Source organism: Phascolarctos cinereus, unplaced genomic scaffold (genome assembly GCF_003287225.1).
Source record: "Phascolarctos cinereus isolate Bilbo 61053 unplaced genomic scaffold, phaCin_HiC Scaffold_1;HRSCAF=81, whole genome shotgun sequence".
Taxonomy (NCBI): domain Eukaryota; kingdom Metazoa; phylum Chordata; class Mammalia; order Diprotodontia; family Phascolarctidae; genus Phascolarctos; species Phascolarctos cinereus.
In genome coordinates this window covers 30,012,058-30,035,929 of record NW_027555514.1, presented here as the reverse complement: position 1 = coordinate 30,035,929, position 23,872 = coordinate 30,012,058, and the positions used below count along the sequence as shown (strand labels likewise).

General features: G+C 41.2%; 1 protein-coding gene across 5 annotated transcripts in view; it reads right to left on the bottom strand.

Annotated features, from left to right (window-relative positions):
• THRB (thyroid hormone receptor beta) overlaps positions 1-23,872 on the bottom strand; it is a 422,927-nt gene that overhangs the window by 23,435 nt on the left and 375,620 nt on the right. For all 5 annotated transcript variants that reach the window (XM_020971083.2, XM_020971082.2, XM_020971080.2 and 2 more), the window contains 2 exons: positions 7,524-7,624; positions 410-557 (listed from right to left, as the gene is read on the bottom strand). In XM_020971083.2, coding sequence (XP_020826742.1) covers positions 410-557; positions 7,524-7,624 — 249 coding nt within the window. The remainder of the gene's footprint in view (positions 1-409; positions 558-7,523; positions 7,625-23,872) is intronic.

Below are 23,872 nucleotides of genomic sequence, written 5' to 3'. Positions count from 1 at the left end.
TTTTTTCCATTTCTAAATCTATCATCCAATAATCCACACATAAACAAAAATCTTTTCTACGACATATCGAGCAAGCGACCCTTCAGCTTTGCTGGAAGACTGCCAAGGGTAGGGGGAGACCTTGTACATTGGAATAGCGCTGATGGTGGGAAAGGTTTTTCCTTCCATTGAGCCTAAATTTTCCTCTAGGGATTGCTCTCCAGGCTCTGGAAGGGAGAGAGGCTCAGGACTGCCCTTCAATAGTGTGACTGTCTCCGTTCAGAAGAAAGAAAGGCAGCCTCTCCTCTGACTTCCATTACCACTACCATTTACCCCAGCAAATGGGGGCTTTCTTGGTTTTCTAGCTGCAATACACCACCACACTCTGTCCCCCTCAACCCACTCAGAAGTCAAATGAAGATGGACTTACAATCGGTTGCCATGCCAACATAGATGCATTTCTTGAAGCGACATTCCTGGCACTGGTTCCGAGTGACTTTGTCTATTACACACTTTCCTTCATATTTACAGGAATAGGATGGGTGGAGATTTTTCTGAATGGTTCTCCTAAAGAAACCCTAGGGGAAAAAGGAAACTCCTAGGTGAGAGAATTCAGGAGCATTCAGTTTTCTACCAACCAATGACCCAATTCCTCCCAGTTCCTAGTTCCATAATCCCTGATTCCCAAATTAGTTTGCATTTAATTTGTATATATGTAATATTATTTTCCTCAACAGAATGTAAGCACCTTGCGGGCAGGGACTGTTTTGTTTTGTCTGGCATACAGGAGGCAATTAATAAATGCCAGCTGAACAAAAGGATGGATGGATGGATTCTACATTTATCTAGTAAGATGAACTTAATTGGTCTTAAAGGGCCTAATGATTAAGCTGTTTATGTGTTATATAGATTATATATACATATTACACTATATATTGGAAAATCAGACCAACTTTTTCTAAAGATGGTTTGAAATATGGGTGAAGAATATGGCACAGGGTCTCCCAATCACCCTAAATCTGGTGCCTTTCTTCTGTTGATTACCTCCAATTTATCCTGCAGGCATCTTGTATGTATGTAAGTGCTTGCTTGTTACCTACCCCTTACTAGACCATCAGCTCCTTGAGAGCAGGCACTGGGTGTTTTTTGGCCATTTTTAAATATCCCCAGTGCTTAGCACAGTGACTGGTATATAAGGGCTTACTGACTGATCTCTATATATATTTTAGCGTTGATTCAGGGAGAAAGGACTTGGAAATGTGATAAATGGATTGGCAAAAGGTGAATCCAGGGTCTTCCTTTTTTCCCCTAGATATTGAAAATGATTATCATTCCATTTCTTAGGGTCTTGTGAGATTCTGTGGCCAAGTGCAGCTTCTTTAAGCTGGCTTAAATGGCATCCTGGTTCTCATAGGAGAATAAAAGGGAAAGAAATTAATCACATTAAAACCAAATACAGTTGGGTAGCATAGCAGGCAGAGCATTGGATTTTGAATGAGGAAGACTCAAGTTAGTCCACCACTTATTTATGTGACTGTGGGCAAGTCACTTAACCTCTCTCAGACTCAGTTTCTTCACTTGTAAAATGGGTTTAATAATAGCATCTACCTCACAGGGCTATTGTAAGGATCAAATGAGACTACATATATAAAGTACTTTGCAAACCCTAAAGTGCTCTATAAATATTAGCTCTTGTTATTAACATGGGGTTCATTTAAAGTAGCCCAACTTGTACATCACAGATCTGACTGGAAGGGAAGTCAGAGGTCACCCAGTCACGGATTTAGAGCCAGAAGGCATTTAGTCAAACCTCCTCATTTTGCAGGTGAGGAAACTGAAGTCCAAGAATGTTGTATAATGTGCTTAAGGTCATATAGACAGCAGGAAGCAAATCTGGGGGTCTGAACCTCGGTCTTGTGACTCCAAAGCCAGGGCCTTCACACTGCCCAGCAAGGCCTTTTGTTTCTTGTTCTTGAGCCTGATATAAACCAGCTCTGATACCCTGCAAACACCAATACATGAGGGCAAAAAGCTCTCAGCTTTCTCCCAAATGTCCACCAAAATCTATAGGATTTGATGATTTCATCTTGAAATGCTTCCTTTACTCAGTACTCATTCTCTATGTTTACTGAAGCAAGCACACTTGTTGATTCCTTGATGCAACAAGATTGCACCAGAATTGTAATTAGGTTGTGGAGAAAGGAGGTTTGGCCTGTGGCACTGAAATTCAGGGGGCAACTAGGTGGTGCAGGGGAGAGAGTGCCAGGCCTGGAGTCAGGACAACTCATCTTTCTGAGTTCAAATCTGGCCTCAGACACTTACTATCTGTATGACCCTGGGCAAGTCACTTAACTCTGTTTGTCTCAGTTTCCTCATCTGTAAAATGAGCTAGAGAAGGAAATGGCCAACCACTCCAGTATCTTTGCCAAGAAATTCCCCCCCAAAATGGGGTCACAAAAAGTCAGACATGACTGAATGACCGAATAACAATAGCAAAATGGTATTTAAAGAGTGGAAAAATTTGGAATCAAAGAATCTCAGAGAAGAAGGGGACCTCAAAAGTCATACAATTCAACCTCTTCTTAAAAAGGATTTCCTCTAGCAGTATGGAACAACACAGCATAGTATCTCATTAGCAAGAAAAATTAATTAGATTAAGAAGTTATCAGATCATCGGCCCCATCAGCAAGCCACTAGCATAACCAATTCTCATTTCTGCACAACTAAATTTAACTTAATTACTTTATATTCTTTTCACATCATGAATTGCAAAACTGATTTGAGGGCCCACTTCTTGCTATTTGCCCCAGCTGCAAAAATTGCTAGATTATGGCTCTGGGTCGTGCATTGAAGGCCCAGTTGACCAAAATTCCAATTCTTGAATCTGTGGCTAGAAAATGGGCCACCTAGTGAACTCTCTCTCCCTCAACCTTGACCCTCTTCCATCTTCCCCACTCCCATTGCTATTTCCCAGCCATCAATACTTGGATGGAAGAGAAGGCTCTGAAAGCAATGCGAGCATAAAACCTCAGATTCAGAGCAGGAAGGATCCTGGGAGATTATCTAGTCCAACCCTATCCTTTTACAGAGGCAGAATCTATTCTCCAGGAATGGACAAATTATTTATTGGTATAATGAAAATAGCCCTGACCTTAGGGCCAGATAACCTAAGGGTCCAAGTCAAAGTCTTCCATTTCTTTCCAGTGTGACCTTAGGTAAGTAGGTAAGTCACTTCAAGAACTTCAGGGGCTGTTCTTGGGGAAACATCTATATTCCTGCCCATTCTAGAGGAAGCATTGTGGTTCAGATCTGGCTGGAGATCTTCCAGCCCATATGAAAGTTACCCCTGCTATTGCTGGGGGGTATAAGCCATATTTGGACCAGGGTGAAGTAAGATTTGGCCAGTGATCATGGGGATCTCTTCTTTATTCTTTGTTTGACACTGATTTAGGCACCCCGGGTAGACTTGGGAGGAGTAAGTGTATGGCAGGGTCAGAGTCTGTGCGCAGGCATTATAAGAAGGGTATGGTGCAGGCACCTCTTTGGGAGAATTCTCCTCTCATTGCCATTCCAAGCACTGCCACCATGGGTAATGGAGGGAAGTCTTACCTTTGACAGTTTCCACCTTTCATCCTAAGTGGGCTCCTTTTGGAAATTTGAGGGGCATTCCCTCGATTATGCCCACTTTGGGTATTATGGTCCTTGAAAATGTATCAATGTATTGCTGCCAGGTTATGGGCTTACACTGGGGTAGGGTTGGTGGGGGGAGGGGAAGTCACTGTGCTAAAGAATATGTAAGATGCTACTTCCTAGCCCTGTCATCTGTCACAAAATACTTTTCTCAGAAAAGATGTGTCTCAAAGTGGACTTGAATAGATGACATTTTATTTAGTTTATTTAGAAAAATGTCTGCAGATGGATCCCTGAAGTCCCTACCTGTGGTTACAGAGAACTGCCAGGGCATGAAAAGTATTACATTTTTTATTGTATTGGGTGAATGGGAGCATTATTTAAATAATGAGAAAAGATAGGATTTGGAGGATTCTGGTGAGCTGATAGGGCATACATGTAAATGAGATTGAGAGTTCAAGGTCACCTTCTCCTTTGGGTGGGATTTGGATGGCCAAGCACCAGCTCAGAAAGCTGTTTTTAAAAACTTATGTCATCTTTAATGCTTTCACTCTCACAGCCTGTTGTAATCCTCAGGATGGTAGGCCCTGGGATACCCACAATGACCACTTGATGATACTGTCCTTCCCCTATGAGGCTGATTCTGAGGTCTGGATGAAGCATAGATTGTGCCAGAGCTGACTTGATTCCATATACACCGCTCAGCAGAATCAGAGAATTTTGAATCTTTTTGTGAAAAAGAATTTTTTTTTGTGGGGAAAGACCTTTTGTTGTTGCTGTTTTGCAGAATAATAATTATAATCATATTGTAACAGAGAACATTTTCAATTTTTTTTACACTGTCTTAAGGAGAAAAGCATTCTTTAAGTATTTTGAAGAAGAGTCATTTGGCAAAGTATCCCGTCCCCTTCTTCTTAAACTGATTTGAACTATTCTGGCCACCCCGATGTCTCTCAGCCCCCATCCCAATTTTTTGGAAGATATAATTGGTCTAGAAACAGGATCAGCATTTGGGATTTGGCCAGGTAGAGTCAGTGCCTCCCCTCTTCCCTCCTCTCCCTCTCTCCCTAAGGAGTCCGAGGCCATGTTGGTTTCTTATAGGCAGCCGTAGCTGACTCTGGCCAAAACTAACATGCTTTACTAACTGAGGAAGAGAAGCACATGCCTTTTCTGATCTTATAATAGGGGTTTGCTATATGTATGTACTCTTACATTGAACACTGGACCTGATTCTCTATGGTGCTCAAATCGATGTCTACTGGTAAGTTCGATGCATCAGGAAACACATGGGCTTTTAAAAAGTCATTGAAAGGAGTAGGAGTAATGTTCCACCAAACAAAATTGCTTTTCATGTGCCTCCTTTTTTTTTTTTTGTTCTCAATTTAGGATCATAGACTTGGAAGAGGCCCTCCTTCCCCTTCTAGATCATCCAGTCCAATCTCATCATTGTACAGACAAGAAAATCAAGTCCAGAGAGAGTAAGAATGTAAGCTCCCTGAAAGCAGGGACTGTTTCATTTTTGTCTTTGGCTCAGCACAAAGGGCTAAAAAATACTTGTTAATTGATTAGTAGATTAAGTGATTTTTCTAAAGTTATATAGTGGCTAATTTGCTTTTTTTGTTCTCACTGGTTTAGAAAAATCAATTATAGATTTAATAATCTGATAAAAACTAGAAATATAATCAGAAATTTGAACCTAGGTCCTTGTCCAAATCCAGACTAGCCACTTCATGGAGATTCTAGGAAATAACTTCAATACGGCAGAGAATCCCAACATCCAAATTCAGTTAGAATAAAACTTCAGTTCTCTAGACTAAGAAGAAGGAAGGCCTGGTCTAAAATAGCGAACCTAAATTACAGAGCCATTTAGAGAAATACAATTTTACTATTTTCAAAGAAATATAATCATTTAAACTAAAGTTTTAAAAAATTGTTTCCAGAGAGAGGGCCTGCTTTAATGAGGTAAAGACTCACTTGTAATTATCGCTGTGGATTTGCCTGTAATCAATGAGCTCCTGCCCTTAAGAAAGATTTCTCCATGTACAGATCAAAGGCAACCCTTAGCCTAGCCCTGGTTAAATGATCAGAAATTCAAGACGAGCTGGAGAAAAATGAGGTCTGATCGCACTCACATTTTAAAGAACATCTCAGTAGATTTAAGACTGTTGTCTCGGAGACCAGGGCTCTACTGTGTCACTTCAACATTTCTTGTGTGCTGACTGACAGTCCCATTTAATTTAATTTTAATTTAATTTAATTTAGTGTACAGATAAGAGGAAGCAGGACATTCTCATGAAATATCTGCCATTAGAGAACTGACTTCCCACCTTAGGCTGGCAGAGGCCCCATGTGCCAATTATCTGGCCATGTATAGTGTATAACTATGTATGTGTGTGTGTGTGTGTGTGTGTGTGTGTGTGTGTATGTGTGTATAGTGTTTGGTCATGTATATGACTATGTGTAGTCTCTTAAAATGCCCTTTGCTAAGATGGCCAAGGGGAGCTTGTTGCTCAGACCAGAGATGATTTCTTTTATTATTCATTTTAATACCCTAGGGAAATTTTTCAGAGTGAATTTTATAAATTGAGTCAGAATACATACACATACATTTGCCTCTTTTCTTAACCTAAAAGATTTTTCTATCTATAATCATTTTTTAACTTGTAAAATGTTGATCTCAGTCTTCATTTTGTAATGAAGTGAACTTTAAGTTGCTTTTCCAGAAAAAAACCAACTTCATTTAAATCCAACAATGTTTAAACTTTGTTTCAGGAGGTGCATAAACTGTGGCTAAACTGGGTTTGGCATGGTATTACAAAAGCTGCTTCTTCAAAGCATAAAAATGAATTTGTAGGACCATAATTATCTACTGAATATTTGCTGTGTACACAGATTATGTGGATAATCAAAGACCATAATAGAAATACCAGTGGCCTCAAAGAGGCTTGCTTAATGGAGTTCTCAAAGGTTCACTTGATTTCCTCTCTTAGGGAAGTTTATGCCTGCAACTAAGTAAAATACATCTTCTGAAATCAAGTGTATGGGGATAAGCTGGTTTGGTCCCAGTATTGGGTTAGTTGTATTTGCTGACCTGCTGTCTGATGCTCTTGATGTTATTTTCCTTTTCTTAACCTAATAAGACTGGTTTGCTTTTAGTTACAACATGAGGTAAAAGTGAATGTTAATGGGAGGATCTACTTACTTATTTATTTATTTGCTTATTTATTTGTTTGTTTGTCTGTTTATCTATCTATCTATCTATCTATCTATCTATCTATCTATCTATCTATCTGTCTGTCTGTCTGTCTGGCAATTGGGGTTAAGTGACTTGCTTAGGGTCACACAGCTAGTAAGTGTCAAGTGTTTGGTCTGAGGCTGGATTTGAACTTCAGGGCCAGTGCTCTATCCACTGTGCCACCTAGCTGCCCCAATGCCTGGATTTAAATAAGAGGAGTGTCCCAAGGGGTAGGGGTTAAGTTAAATGTAGTATCTGGAGTTTGAGTGCTAAGTAGACTCTGAGGGGATAGGGGCTACGTAAATGCAAAATGAGAAAGAGGCATATTGTGATAATGGAATGTGAAATCACCTACATAAAAAGGTAACAGGGAATGACAAATGAGGGTAAACTAACACAGAAAATATTAAAGAAGCTTGTTTGTGCAATTTATCAAATGCCTACAACAATGCTGATTGGAAGAAGTGAGACCCTGACGATATCCCATCCCATACTTTTTAGTTGTTTTAAAATCACTTCGATACTATTAAAAATGAGCAATGGACCAGATGGTTATGGGCAACAGATGTTGCAGTCCAGGCCTAATCTGCGATTCTAGGGATGTGATGTTCATGCTCCCGAGCTTTCGGTCACGAGAAAAGGAGCTGGCTTGCTGGAGTCCTGCAGCCAGATTATTTACCTTGCAGCCTTCACAAGTGATGCATCGGTAGTGATAACCAGTGGCTTTGTCACCACAAACTACACATAGCTCGTCCTTGTCTAAGTAACTGGGTATGTACCCTGTGAAGGAGGAAAAAAAAAGGGAATGACATGTTAGACGTCAAAGACACACCACACCAGTGACTGCTCAGAGCCAGAGCCATCTGGCTGCCTATGAGCTGTGGCGGGGACTCCCCAAGAAGAACTCATGCAACACAAAAGTTATCTCTTCACACAACCAGTGCCATCATCTTCAACCCCAGGGTGTGTTTACATGCAACATTATCACCTCCATCGTCATCTTTGTGCTTATGTAAAAAGGAGATGGAGAAGAGGGAGACTGAACATGGTCACAACAACCTGTTGAATTCTGAGAGTCACTGTTTGGATTCTTGAGCTGATAAAATTACCTTTATCCCCATCAAGTTTTTTCAGGGTCTGGTCTTAGCAGTGAATGCCAAAGCAAATTTGATTCTGTTTGGGATCACAGGCACTACGTAGTGGCACAGAAATATTTCCAGGCTGGACAGGATCCCAGATTAGTGAATCCAAATGTCTCCTTTTATAGAGCAGGCTTGTCCAGGATGACATAAGTTTGTGGCAGAAATGGGGCTCAAATCCAGGTCAAAGAAGTTTGACTTCCAGTGTGATAAAAACAATTCAGGTTAATTGTCTCTATTGGAAAGATTTAACTTTTAATACAGACTGAATGAATTAATGGATTTATCTACACAGAAAAATTATTTAGGTTTATAATTATATGAAGTGGAACCTCTACCCCACCAAAAAAACCCAGACCCAGTAGGGAATGAATGGGAGGAACTGAGATATAGGATATAGGAGGCAGCATGGTGCCCTGGATTTGACGTCAAATCATAGATCTTTCACTTACTACCTGTGTGACCTTGGGCAATTCACTTAGCTTTTCAGTTAGCCTCAGTTTCCTTCTCTGGAAAACAAGAGTGTTGAACTAGATGATCTGTGAGGTCTCTTCCTGCTCTAAATCTGTGATTCTATGGTCTTAGTCCTAAAAAAGAAGTCCAAATTAAATTATGAAGACTTTAGTTGCTGTTAGTAGAATTACTGTTTTCTCTTTGGAGCAGGAAGTGGAACCCGACCATAGTTAGCCCACTTCTCACTTGTCTTTGTCTGTTTTGTTCCCATCCAAGTCAGTAAACATGTGTGTGTGCATACACATGAAAACTGACCCTGAGAATGGCTGATTCCATTTTCTTTGTGAGCCCTAAAAGTCTTTCTCCTTCTGACTACTGAGGGTTGCATGGAGTCTGGCCAGATTCAGAAATCAAACCCACACATGACTTAGGGGATGAGGTGGAGGGAAAAATAGCTATGTATGTATAGGTATGCATGTATACACACACACACACACACACACACACACACACACACACACACACATATATATTTCTCCCTTCTGATTATGGCTCTTCCTAAAGTCTTTTTAGTTTTCAAATGCCTAATTATTTTCAGGGAAAGTTACTTCAGGGCAGAATGATAGGAAAGATTTACCATACTCTTCATGACATTTTCACAAGTTTTTTTAAATTAAAAACTGAGGTCAAGTTTGTCACTCAGAAAAGTAGCCTTGAAGAAAAAACTAGAAGAAAAATGAAACTTTCTGTAATTCTTCAGAACTTTTTTTGTTAGAAATATCTGATCTCTCCTTTTAGGGGATGGTCCAGATAATGATGATGATGATGTAATAACAGCTGCCATTTATACAGGGCTTTATAGTACAGATAGACTCATAATAGGGTTAGAGCTGGGAAGGGACCCTAGTGACCATCTAATTCAAACTTTTTATTTTACAGATGAGGAAACTGAGGCCCACAGAGGTTTGGAGGCAGCAAGGTGGTACAGTTCATGGGGTGTCAGACTTGGGAATCAAGAAGATCTGAGTTCGAATCTGGTCTCAGATATTTCCTCCTAGTTGTGTGATACTGGGCAAATCATTTCAGTTTCCTTACCTATAAAATGAGGATAAGAAGAGCACCTACCTCCCAAATGAGCTAACATATATAAAGCGCTTTCCAAACCTCAAAGGGCCATGCTAGCTATTTTTATTAATAAGTGACTGCCCCAAGGTCATATAGATTAAAGAGTTAGGTTTCAAACCCAGGTCCCATGATGCCAAACCTAGCACTTTTTTCCATTGTGCCACACTGTTTCAAAGATAAAGGCATTCAGAAATCAATTTGCCAGCATCCTGTGCTTCATTTAAAGTCTAGATGGCTTTTCCGATTTGTCTTTGCATCATGCAAAAACAAAGATTAATCCAGTGAGTTAACTCCCATGTGTTTCAAAGCACCATCAGTGAGAAAATTGGAAGCAGTCAGTCATTGGAGGGGTTAAAGAGGAGGAAGAAAAGAGATGGTCCTGGTCTCCTCCTGCATTCCACTCTTTGTGACCAATTTGGGATTCTCACCCTGATTATTTTTCTTCCCGACTCTGGGGAAGGGTGCATGTTGGGGATGTGATGGAGGCAGGCATAGGGAGGAAAGAAGAAGCAGAAAGCAAGAGAGGAGAGGGTGTGTGTGTGGGGTGGCTCTAGAGAATCCAGAAGTGGAAGAGTGTAATTAACACTGCCTCCAGAGCTAGCACATCCTGGGAAGAGATGGGTACGACTTTGGCAGTGTCAAGAATCCGAATCCATAGGAGGGATGCATGTTCTGTGGTGCTACTACTTCACTGAGGGAGAGGGTGGTGACTTAGTTACTGAAATAAGTCAATCAGTCAGTCAATCAACAAACAATGATTAAGCACCTCTCATGGGCCAGGCACTGGGGATACAAATAAAGCAAGCCGGTCCCAGAGGACTGGTGGTGGTGATTGATGGTAGTGAGGGAGCGTTGGCTGATATTGTGTTAGGGGCGGGTAAGAGATGCAAAACTCTGATTGGCTGGAGGCAGCGAGCTGGTCATACAGACAGACAATCAGGCTTTCAGACATTCAGACAGACAGACTCATCAACGACTTTGAGGATGGTTCACAGTCTGAGTTCTAACTGGCTAGGAAAGATTTTAGTGGATCCAGAAAAGTTCCAGGTCATTGGATCACACGCAGACAGCTGCAGATTGGCAAGTGAAGTCAGCCTGGCACAGGACAAAGTTTTATCTTTGGTAGAAAGTGCAGATCCCTCATTGCAGTGGAGAGGGCATGTGCAGATGCAACCCCTCAAAGGGGCCATAATTCTTCAGCGATGGAGCTGTTCCCTTTCAAGGTCCTAGGTTTCTGTTTTGCTTGGGTTACTTGGGTTAGCCATACCACCAGCTGCAGGGTGGAGAAGCTACCAGCTGCAGAGCAATCTCCCTCCATGGAGGGCCAGGGACTGGACCAGCGATTTCATTGACGTAAAGAACTGGGTGAAAGCACGCTCTCCACCGAAGCAAGTTGGCACCTTGGCAGCTTATTGTCTTAAGAGGGTTGTCTAGAGGAGCATGACATTAAGTGACTCACCCAGGGTCACAAAGCAGGACTGGACTCAGGTCTTTCTGGCATCAAGGCCAGCTCTCTCTCTTCTAGGCCATACCTCTTTTCCTTCTCCTCCATGTACAGAGATGAAAACTGGAGACCTGCACACAGACGCTGAGCCTAGGTCTCAGCAATGGGCAGCACTCATTGGTTTACCTGAGTTGTGTACTTCCTTTGAATTCTCAACGCTTCACTTTGAGCTGTACCATCCTGACTGTAACACTCCCCAAGTAAACTCCGGTGGCCCTTTCTCCATGCACAATTCATTATGTTCCCAGCTTACACAACTGCTGAGCCCCACGTCCTTTGGGCACCTCAGTCTTGTGGGTAATTGATGGAGCGAATATTCTAATTGAATAAGACATAGCAACCGCAACAGAATAACTCAGAAGGCCCTCATCCCCAGCCCAGACTCCGGGAGCCTTTCCATGATAATAGGCAAAATAAAAAGCAATACAAACTGGGCTTCGTGCCTAGAGAATTAACTGTTCATCAAACACTGTGTGCGACTGGGGGGATGGAGGAAGAAGAGAGAGAGAGAGAGAGAGAGAGAGAGAGAGAGAGAGAGAGAGAGACAGACAGACAGACAGAGACAGACAGAGAGAGAGAGACAGAGACAGAGAGAGAGAGACAGACAGAAGAAGAAGAAGAGACAGAGACAGAGGCAGAGAGAAGACAGAGACAGAGATAGAATGAGAGAGAGAAGGAGATAGAGACAGAGACAGAGAGAGACAGAGAGACAGAGGCAGAGACAGAGAAAGAGAGAGAGAGAGACAGAGAGACAGGAAGAGACAGAGACACACAAAGAGAAGGCTGAAGTTTCAAACATCCATAGAGATACAAACAAGGGGACTGTATTAGCTAGTCCTCTGGACCTGCCTGGGCCCCACAGCTGACACAAGTGCAGAGGATTTTTGCAGGTGCAAGCAACAGGCCGTAGAACCTGGGGCTGCGCAGATTCAGCCTGCTGACTGTCAGGGCTCTGGAATTCTGTTCTCACTCAAAGTTCATTGTTGTTGTTGTTGCTACGGCCCCTGTCTAACTCCTTGGCACCACTTCACCAAGATTGAACCGAGGCCTTGAACATCATAACATCCTGTTCTTGGCCCCTGATTCTCTCTGGATGGACAGCCTTGCCGTGACTTGGCCAGGACATGACATCTCCTCTTCTGGAGCTGTCAGCACCCTTGAAATCGCCTCTTGGTGGCATGGAAGTGGTCCTGATCCCAGCACTGTGTGTCAAGAACTGAAGAAAATGTGTGTTGATCCCCTACAGAAACCAGATTCCCAAATCAAGTCTGTAGGATCGTAGGGTCAGACATTACAGACTTCGAGCTGGAGGGGTCCTCAAATGCCATCTAGCCTAGGGGTTAACTTTTTTTTTTTTGCATCATAGACCCCTTGGGCAGTTTGGTGAAGCCAAGGATCCCTTCTCAGAATAATGTTTTTAAATACATAAAATAAAACACATAGCATTATTTTAGTTGCTAAATATAAACAAAATACGTAGCATTATAAAAGAAACGAGTTAGAAATAAATGATACATAATTATAAATAAATTACAAATAAAGCTGTAATTTTTTTTTCTCATCCAAGTCCACAAATACCCTGAAATCTATGAGAGGTTAAGAATACTTCATCTAGTTTTTGTTTTACAATTGAGGAAAGTAAGCTGTTCATGGTCACATAGTAGCAAGAGGTAGAGCCAGAATTTGAGTCTAGGTCTCTTCATTTCAAATTGAAATTTCTTTCTACTCCATCCTTTCTCCAAATTCTAGTAAAACCTCAGGGACAGAAGACAGTTACCTATGTCAACACACATGAAGGAATCATGGTTGAAACATGAATGTCTTTAGAAGCTTGCGGATATTAATGTAGCGCAATTAATTTTCATTCCTCTATTATTTGACATTTAGATGGTTTTGATGTTGTTTCTAATCGTAAATAATGCTGCTATAAAAACATTTAAGATCTTATCTCTCCTGGTAGGTCACTCATCAATAAATAAATAAATATTTCTTGATCAGAATCTTCTGAGTTGTTATTAATTTTTTTTTGGGTCAGAGTCCTTTCCCTTTCCCCCTCCAGTATCTAGAATGTTCCTCCTTCTCACCTGCTCCTCATGGAATCTCCAGCTACCTTAAGAGACAGCTCAATGCTACCTTCAACATAAGACCTTCCTTGATCCCTCCAGTTACAAGAAGTCTCGCCTTTCTGAAGTTATTTCTGACCACTTTGCATACTATGCATACACTTTGTATAGAGAGGCAGCATGGAGTACTGGTAAGACCCTGAGCCAATCACTTAACCAGGGGGGTGCAGCAGACAGGATGCTAGACCTCAGTTTAAGTCCAAGCTTAGACACTTACTAGCTGGGGGCGCTGGACAAGTCACTTAACCTCTGCCTCAGTTTCCTCATCTGTAAAATGGGAATGAAAATAGTATCTACTTCTCAGGGTTGTAAGGATAACACAAGATAATATTTTGTAATGTGTTTTGCAAATCTTAAAACGCTATATAAATATTATTGCTGTCACTCCTGTTCTTGACCTGTAGTAGAGCCTTCCAAGCTCATGTTGTTTTGATCAGCCACGGCTGGACACAATGTACCTCGACCCCAACAGAGTGATGTCATTTTGGTCTTGTTTGAGAAAGAAGGACAACAAACTATTATTATTATTATTACCTTTAGTGTTCCAGGCAACTGTCTAAGACAGAGGATCTTAACCTTTTTTTTTGGGAGGTTAATGGCAGTCTGGTGAAGTGCACGGGCTTTTTAGACATCTTTTTAGGATAATTTTAGGCCTCTTTTAAGAATAATTTTAAAAAATTGGTAATTGAAGGAAATGTTACATTTTGGTTAGAGGTTACTAAGTATGAAGATGTACTTTTTTCTCATCCAAGTTCATGGTCAGGATGAAATCTATCTGTGGGGAGTCAATGGATCCCAGGTTACAATCCAGGCTCAAACTGCAGAGCAGAAATTGCTTTGTTTTGGTGAAAGGAATTTAATCACTGGCAGTTTTCCTACACAAATGAAATCACATGTCTAGTCCGCTACTACTCCCCTCACCATAAAAAAGTAAATACATATTGACTTCCACCCATCCCAACTAGAACGTGAGCTTCCTGAGGGGAGAATTTATTTTATTTTTGTCTTTCTTCCTCCTAATACCTAGCAGAGTGCTTTGCACACAGTGTACATATAATCAGTAGCGAACTGATTCAAATGGACATTTCATATAAAATGAATGACAAGGATTCTCACAGGTATCTTAGCATAGCTAGCTGGTAGTACATATAAGACCTCATTCCCCAAGTAAGTATAACTATCACCACGCCTTATTGCCATCCCCTCCTCTTTCTTCTCCTTTTCTCTCCCCAACATTCCACAGAAATCACACGGTTGTCAACAGGACATTGGTTCTAGCAGCAGAGTAAGAAGCTATTACCAAAAGGATAAAGCAATCTCAAGTAACTCCCTGGCTCTGTGACATTTGTTGTCATTTAATAAGGTTGGCTCAGCAAGCAGTAGAGGCTAGGGTTTCTCCTAGGTACCATACCTAGAATTCCAATGAATGCATATCAGTCCCTATAACGGTACCACAAATCCAGCTGTTAAATGATCTACAGAGTTGTCCAAACCAACCTCAAAAATGAGCATAAAAAATTCTGTGGATAGGTGCTTGAGAGTACTTAGATGATTCCCATTTGTTGCTTGAGAAAATACACAACAAAATGACAATGCTCGATGTTCCTGTGTTCAAGGGTCTCTTGAAATAACACCATTGTCCCCTGGGGCTGTTCATTCCACAGGCTGGGATTGATTGACCTCTAGCAATTATGACCCAAGATGAGGAGCTAGGAGGATGCGTTCAGTGGCCCCAGGGCCCTCACCACTAGCATTCATTTGGCCAGAATCTCTTCTCTTTGGGTTAGTAAACTGGGTTACCACTTCATTGAGCCTTCTTTTTTTTTTTTTTTCCAAAAAGCAATCTCTAGCTAGTTATAGATTTCATCATTTGTCAAACTTTCCTAATCTTTTAAAAATTGATTTCTTCTAATTTCTGATCAACTGTTGAGTATGATCTTGCAAGTATGGGGCACAGTGAAGGGAATGAATAAATAAACGAATGAATGAATGCAAAAGCAATTATTAACTACTTACAACATAGTTCAAAATCTGCCTTAGACTTGCTGAATGACCCCGGACAAATTACTTAATCTGTGTTTGCCTCAGTTTCCTCATCTGTAAAATGGTGTTAATAATAGCACTAACCTCATGGGGTTGTTGTGAGGATCAAATAAGATAACATTGGTAAAGCACTTTATAAACCTCAAAATGCTATATAAATGTCATTTATTGTAATTATTAAGTACTCTCATTACTGTGGCCACTGTCGTTTCTGATGCTCTTCTGAATGTTCTCATATATGAGAAGCAGCAAGGCATGGCAGCTAGAGAGTTGACCTTGGAGTCGAGATGAGCTGAGTTCAAGTCCTGCCCTGATGAACACTAATTACCCGATGCTGGATAAGTTACCTTGTGGGTGTCCTGGCAATTATCTAAGACAGAAAGACACTGATTTGTGTTGGCAGAAGAAACTTCCCACCAGAAGGTCTCTACATCAATAAAATTGCAGGCTTGGTACATTTTGTGGGTGGAGGGGTGGCAGTATACCCCTGATTCTTTTTGCTTCAGTTAACACTCCTGGAGCGCCTCTAAACCACTGAGGCTTGAGATGGAAGAAGAAATGGCAAGAAGGCCTGCACTTTGATACTTAGTAGGTACAGGGATAGTACCACATATAGGCAGGTAAAAGGTCCCTCCAGAGTATGTTTTAAAGGGGTGCTGAAAGGCCTGCCTAGCCCTGGATGATATAATTGAAATTACAAACACTGGAATTATTTCTTTTTGTTGAAGCATTGTCTCTCAAAGGCTCATCAAGAGAACCTCTGATTCGTTGGATGGGGGCAATGGACATGTGGAGTCGCTATAATGGTATCACAGTTCCAGTCGTTAAATGATCGACAGGGTTTTCCAACTTACTTCAAAAATTAGCGTCAACAAATTCTTTTTCCCGTGGAGATGGACATGTGCTTTGGCTCCTAGCTTAGGGAGAAGCACCTCACTGGAATGACAAAGGGAACTCCTGATTGGTCTCCTGTCACTGGGAGTGGGGCTTGTCCCAGCTCAGCAAATTAGGGCTTCCTCAGATCATCCCAATCATGTACCTTTCTCTTTGTCATGTGTTGGCTGTTGGAGGAGAGAAGAAACTTTTTCCTTTTTCAAGAATGCTCCTCTTGAGGTTGCAGATGAGTTCTGAATGTTTTGTTGACTTGGCTAATCTTACTTTTTCAACCAAGTTAGCTACTTAGAAAAAACATCTGTACTGTTTCATTTGTGTCCTTCCTTAGCCCAGTGCTGGCCCATAGTAGGTACTTAATAAATGCTTTTCAGTTGATAGATCTTTTTTTTTTTTCTTTTTTTGGTGAGGCAATTGGGGTTAAGTGACTTGCCCAGGATCACACAGATAGTAAGTGTCAAGTGTCTGAGACTGGATTTGAACTCAGGTGCTCCTGACTCCAAGTCCGGAGCTCTATCCACGGCGCCACCTAGCTGCCCCCCAATTGATAGATCTTGAAGAAGCAGTTCCATAGTCCATAATAGGAAATGTTCTATGTAATTAAGAATCCCAATCCTGATGGAAGAAGGCAATCTTTTACCAGGAGGGCTTGCCCCGTAAACCAGAGCCATTAAGACCATCAAGGAATATGCTGACTGATGGATTTTGAGCTGAATTTTTAATGGCATAGTTCTAGATTACCAGAACAACGCACGGAAGGGGCAATGTGAATACAAGATTAAAGGTGGGAGACTGAATCTGGGGCCATCTTTAGTTGTCCTGATCTATATCTTGCCACTGAACCCAGCTGGCTCCAGAGGAGAGACTTTGCACAGCCCTCCCTCACTTAAACTCAATTCAGTTGCATGTCATGGCATCACCTTCCTGATGTCATGGTCCTCTTGGAGAATGAAGGACCACCAACATCAACAAACAACAATGGTGGGAGAAACTCCAGCATGGAGAATCAATCAATTAATCAACAAGCTTTAATTAAAGACCTCCTATGGGCTGGGTGGCAAGGATGCAACAACAAAGAACCAGTCTTTCCCCTTAAGAAGTTTCCAAAATGGGGGCAGCTAGGTGGCGCACTGGCCCTGGAGTTAGGAGGACCTGAGTTCAAATCTGGCCTCAGACACATAACACTTACTAGCTGTGTGACCCTGAGCAAGTCACTTAACCCCATTGCCTAGCCCCCCCCCAAAAAAAAAGAGGTTTCCAAAATGCAAGGAGGAGGAGAATAGTAGAAGAAGAAATGCAGTTGGGCTATTAGGTTTGAGGTAGGGAGATTTTTGTCCTTGTTTTATTGGGAAGCTACTAGATCATTTGAGGAGAAATAGGAGAAGGAGCCATTTTATGGAGTAAGATGAAAAGAGCTGAGGAGAAGCTGGAAGCAAGAGGTTCCATGAGGGGGGTTTAAAGGTGTTTAGGTATGTGATCATCTCAGTCTGGGCAAGGGTTTGATAATAATTATGAAAAGAAGGGTTAGATGTGAGACCTTTGTGGCAGCCTTGTGGCATAGAGTGAAGAGAGCATTGGATTGGAGCCCAAAGAGCTATGGGTTCAAGTCCCATCTCTAGCACTTACTGTCTGTGCAGCCATGGACTAACTGCTCTGACCTTCATCTTCCTCATCTGTAAAATGAAGACAATACCTTCAGAACCCACCTCCAAAGGGTTTAGTGTGGAACCAATAAGATAACGAGTGAAAAGTGCCTTGTAAACCTTAAACTTCAATAAAAATGGCAGCTATCATAGCATAAGACCCAAGATTTAGAACTCCATATATGGATCATTGAGTCCAAACTCTCTTATTACAAATAAGGAAAGAAAGCATAAAGAGGTGGGTCAATAATTAGTCAACAAGCATTTCTTAATTGCCTATTATGAGCCAAGCACTGTACAAACACAAAAATGAAACAACTCTACCTCAATTTGCTTATATTCTATTAGGGGAACCAACATGTACATACACAGACATGCACACATGCATACACAAAAGCAAAAAAGCCACAGAATAAATATAATTATGAGGAAAAGGCATCAACAACTGTGGAGATCAAGAAAAAAGTTTCACGCAGTCGTGAAAAGACTGGACCAGTATGTGAGAAGCATCTATGAAGTACTTATTACGTGTCAGCTACTATGAGTAGGAGAATTAGGATTTGACCTAAGGTCTTTGGGCTATGAATGTAGTGTTCCGTGGCAGAGTATCTGTAGGCAGTGAAAGATGGAATGAAGGGAGGGGGAGAGGTTGGGCATCAAGAACAGATCTGTGAGTCTCCATGACAATGGAGCATCGCTCTGATGGAACAATTGTAGCCAGAGATGAGACAAGGAAAGTGCCACAGATAGAGCGGTGGGGGCCATGAAGTTAGCAAAGAGAGCTCAAATAAGGAACTGACGAAATGGATACTGAATGAGCAACTAGAAAATCAGGAGAAACAGGAAAGGTGAATAATGCAAAGCTAATGCCAGGGAGGATGGTGAGGGCAAGGGGGTGACTGGCCACTGAAATGTCAAGGAGGATGAGCCCTTGACCAAAAACTGTTCTAAAGCTGCTCTAGTCTTTGGTGAGGGACTTTATGTAGGAAAAGGAGAAAAAGTAGAGACAGTGGAAGCAAACAGCTCATTCAGAGGTTAAATAATACCCTTCTAGCAGAGTCTATGGTCTTTGCCGCCATCTTGCTATAATGTCCTAGTCTCTCAGCATAAGCAACTATTGTGGAAAATGGCCCTAGATGTTTTAGCAGGAGGTTAACATAACAATTACCATCTCTGAAGAATGCGTCTTTTTGACAAGAGCCTCTGAGTTCTTGAGACCATTCTCTGAGAATGGTCTGAAAGGAGAGCTCTGACATTGTCTGCTGTTAGGCTTAGTTTGGGCACAATCCATTTCTTGGCACTAAGAAGCATTCTTATTTAACCTCGAGCAAGACAAATGTGTTCCGTATTTAAGGAAAACACTTTAGCATTTCTCTATAATGGCCTTGTCTCTTAATGGATTCCACGTGGTAATGCCCAGCTTGAAACAGAACTGAGTGCAGCAACCAGAGTACAGACACAGTAAAAACAAAATCTGCCACTGCACGAACTACTTAGTATTATATTTTAAAAGCTCGAGATATGCATTTCAGTACTCAACAGTTCACTGGGCATTCACCTAAAGCAATCCTTTAGTTAGTTTAAAAAGTGTTACTAAGATGTCCTTGCAAGAAGTCTTGTTTGAAATTTGATCTCCTGCATCTGAGTCAGACCAAACAATACCTGATTTGCCATTTAATTTTCATTTCTAGTGTTTATGCAATTATATCCATTAGGCTGACAATTCTTCAGCAAACTTGACGAGTTACTAAGATGGATTCATTATATGCTTTTGTAGGTCTTTCACCAGCTGTAGAGCTTCTGTGTTTGTTCCAATACAACTCAACATGCACATTATTATTTGTTCTTCACTTTTCTTTTTGTACATCTCAAAATTATTCCAAAGAGTAAGAATATTTACTGAAAAAAAAAAGATCCTTCTTGATCATGGTTTAGGAGTTGGCACGTGGGGAGAAGAAGGGGGAGGAGGGGAAAAAAAAAGAGTTGGGACTTCCTGAGTTCTCTGAATATGAAAATTAATTCTGATACAAATATTTTAGCAATTTTTTTGGAAGTCTAACCCCTATAGGATTTAAAGGCATAGGAAACTGAAACAAATTCATTGTATGAAGGAGAGGTGTAAGGAAAGGGCTAGGTTAAACACCTCTAAGGAAGGATTCTGTTTAAAATAAAGTGAATATTTGACTGACAAGAGCAGATCCTGATTGGTCCTAAACTTCTACACAGAATTGGATTTTCTGGTGAGAGAATCAGGCCAAAGGCACTGTCATCTTCTAGCTATGTTGATTTCATGAGTACAAATGAGAAGGCACCACACCCTGACTGTCCAATTCCCTTAAGTTTGCCTTTACAATTCCAGCTCTTCAACACTTTATTGTCCCTTAGGAAAGTCTGTGATCAAGAGCTGGGGCTAATTGCTGATTTTAATGTCCTCTAATTGCTAGGTTCGATTTAAGATGCCATGTTCCACTGGAGGACAAAGAGAAGGTTTTCTTTATTTCCTGCTTGGGATTATTCTTTTCATCACTCCTTTGTGCTGGATTCTTTTTTTTTTAAATTAAAGCTTCAAAAAAAAAAAAACCAAAACAAAGGCCACCTATTCTTCATCAGAGAACTGATAAGTGGGACAGATTCTATTCTAAACTTCAGCCTTTCTCAATATACTGAAGGAGAGAAAACTGTATTTAGAGGCTAAGAAATAAGATAAATTAAAAGGGAAAGACAGAAGAGAGAGAAGAAAAAGTTTTGACAGCTGTGTTACTGAGGAATATAGAATGGCGCTGAACACAATGAACACAGACGAGGCAATTATGATTTATTGGGAATCAAAGAAAGCCCAAATGGAACAATAAAGCCCCTTCAAAAGGACACCTGCTTAAAGTATTAATGTTGTCTTAATGAGACACCATCGAGGATTCACTGACAGAAAGAACCCACCCCACTCAACTACAATATTGGATCAATATAGACAGACATGCTGGGTCTAACCTTTTGTTCTTGGGAGACAGTTAGCAGATTGGTTCCTTTTACTGAGGTCTGCTTAAAAACTGGCTGCCACAAATACTGACGTGCTTAGGGCCAATCACTTGCTTTGTTCAGTGAGATTGGCAGGGAGGGCAAAGGGAGAGGGAGGCCAGTGGCCTTTCAAGGTACAGGGCTTTTAAAAATTACATCCATAGATGCATAGAATGTCGCTTTGTTTCTCCATTTCATGAATCATATTAATGCTCAGGGCATCAATGCTCAAAGCAGGTCCCCTTTGTTAGAAACCTCTCCACTGGGTCTCTGTGGAGGTTCTGGTGAAATAATCACCAGAAGTGCCAATCAATCAGTGGGGAAAATGTCAGGAAAGTTCTTCAATTAACTAACTCCTAGCCAAGTTAAATGCTCCAGCAAGTTAAAAGGAGATTAATAGAGACATCGGTTATTTGGGATCTTAGGACACCATCGCCCAAAGTTGTATATATTAATGCACAGAGTCCCAGTAGGCTCATTTACCATTTTAAAGGCTGGGTTACCCAGAAGCCACATTTCTTAAGAAATAGGGGACACATGCCAGCCCAATGGGAAATTTGCAAGTTAGAGACAGTACTTTAAAATTCATTAGGATGTTTCTTGCTTCCAAAATGTTATAAATGAAAAACTCTGGGACTCAATAGAAGTACAATTCTCCAACAACAGGAGAAAAAATAAACTTTTAAACACACTTTCTCGTCATACTATAATTGCACCTAATCTCCCTCCCCTCCTTTATTCACATCTAGAAGTTACTGATATGTCAGCAAATATTACCATTTACCCTCAGAGGGAAACAGAAACAGGATTCCTAGTCTGTTTGAATTAAATGGGCAGCCTTTTTTTTTTTTTGCCATAGAACCCTTTGAAAAGTTGCCGATGATATTTCCTTTTGAACTCAGCGAGCCCCATTGGATCTCTTTTCAGTTAATTTCACTGGCGATATTCCTTTATAAGCACAACTGGGCATCGTATCATTGCAAATTAGGTATCTCTGCTCAACAGGGCTCCTAAGTCCCGCAGATGCAGAATGCAAACATTTCTGTCAAAGGTACACTGTGTTTTTGAGTTTATTTGGAGTGCCTTTACATCCAGTTCCTACATTGTATTCCAAGTTTTCACTGAGTGCTAGGCTGATCATGCCTATGCAAGGCAATTCTGTGTTGGGGATTTTGTAGGGAATGCTCTATCGCCAAGCGGGAAGTGACATGCCACCTGCTTGGACATCCAGCCCACGTCAGGGAAGGCTTTGGAAAGGTGAAACTTATTACATCTGGATTGAAATGATTGGACATAGCATTCTTTCCCGTTTAAGCAAGGGGAGTAAATCTAGAGAAATGAGCCAACAAGTCATTCTAACATACATTTACTATTACACTGCCCAAGACAAATCATGTCAGATGGCTAGCTAATTTGTACATTTCCCATGAAATGTCAAGAAACAGCCAAGTGGATTTTTCCATTGAACCTGAGGAAAGGAAACTGATGAGAACTGAACCATTCCAAATCTGACCATGCCCATCTCTGAAAGGAAAACTTTTAGATTTCCCCTCGTACCCCCTTTCACCTGAAGATTTCTGGTTAACATTTGGCTAACTGAACACGCGTACGAAAGTCCAACGCAGAGAGCCAGTCTAACTACAGCTTTGCCACAGGAATAAAAAAGTGCTTGGAAATCTTTGCTGATCACGGAGACCTTTCAATCACCTAGCAACCTCTATTACGGCTGTTTTCAATTTGGAACAGACAGGCTTCAAATTCAAAGATTATGTGTGAGGAAGCAGATGCAGCAACTTCTAAGGAAAAACAATCGCAGGCACAGAGACTAAAGGGAGAAAAATAGAAATAAAATTGTCCCTACCTTTTTTCTGAGAGTACGGTGGCGACTGCACCTGAGTGAAAGTAGGCTTTTCTTCAGTGAAATATTCAGGTTGGCTGTACGGCTTCAGGGCCACGTCCATGTCAGAGTACTCGCTTTTAAACATGTTTCCAGGGTAACTACAGGTATACGGCTGATTCATTGCCCAGGCCTGTTCCATATATATGTTGTTACTGTGCCCGGCCTGAGCATCACAGCCGCTGTAATTCTGACTATCTTCGACATATGTGCAAGAGCCTGGACACTGCATATAACCAGTGCTCCCAGCACCTGGATAGACCTCGTATATTTCCTGCACACAGAAGTTCATTTTGTGATTCTGTCCCCTGCGTTTCTACTTTACATACACACGTACACAAGCGGCATGCATGCACACCATCTGGGGCATACACACGGCTGTGCATACACACCCAGACGCATACATACACATGGAATGGCAGGCAGAGGAAAAATGAATAAACAAGACCAACAGAGTCACAGCCTGCTTCACTTTTGAGTAGTAGCACTTGATGGGCTAACGTCCTATTTATATTGGGTAGGCTGGTAAACTCCCCTGCCATTCAAACATATTGAGAGGCAGATTTATGACCGTCAAAGGTCTTAATCTGGGACTGTAGCTAATTCCTTGGGAAGATGGCAGACAGGTAGGGCTGACCTCCCCCACCTCCCAACATCAGATAAAGAAGTGACTGCTAGACAAGCCATCTTATTAGAGCATCACAAGCAGGATTCATTTTATAAACCATTCTAGCCCCTTTCAATATGATTAGAAAATGATGGCTACACAAAGTGGTGATTCTATCACTTTAGCTGACAACTTAAGTGTGTAGTATTCTAAGGGGAACTCCCCTGGGGGACGTACAGAAAATCCTGAAATCAATAATCTTGTTTATTAGCATTAACTCATTGAAAATTTAATAATGCTGGGTGGATGATCCACCCATTAATCTAGGGTGATTTTTAAAAACAGATTTTAGTGTCTTAATCTATTGCTAGAATTATTGATTTTCTTTTATGGAATTAGCCACAGGAACCAGTCACTGGAACATGTTGCTCTCTGGTTTTTAAAATATGTTAAGAAAAAAAAGTTTTAATAAACTTCAGGGGGGTTTGTGAGAAATTTCTATGGGCTCAAACGCTTGGTAATTTCCCAAATCAGTTAGTTTTTATTTTCTAATGGGAAACTATTTTTATATACAACCTTTACAGGACT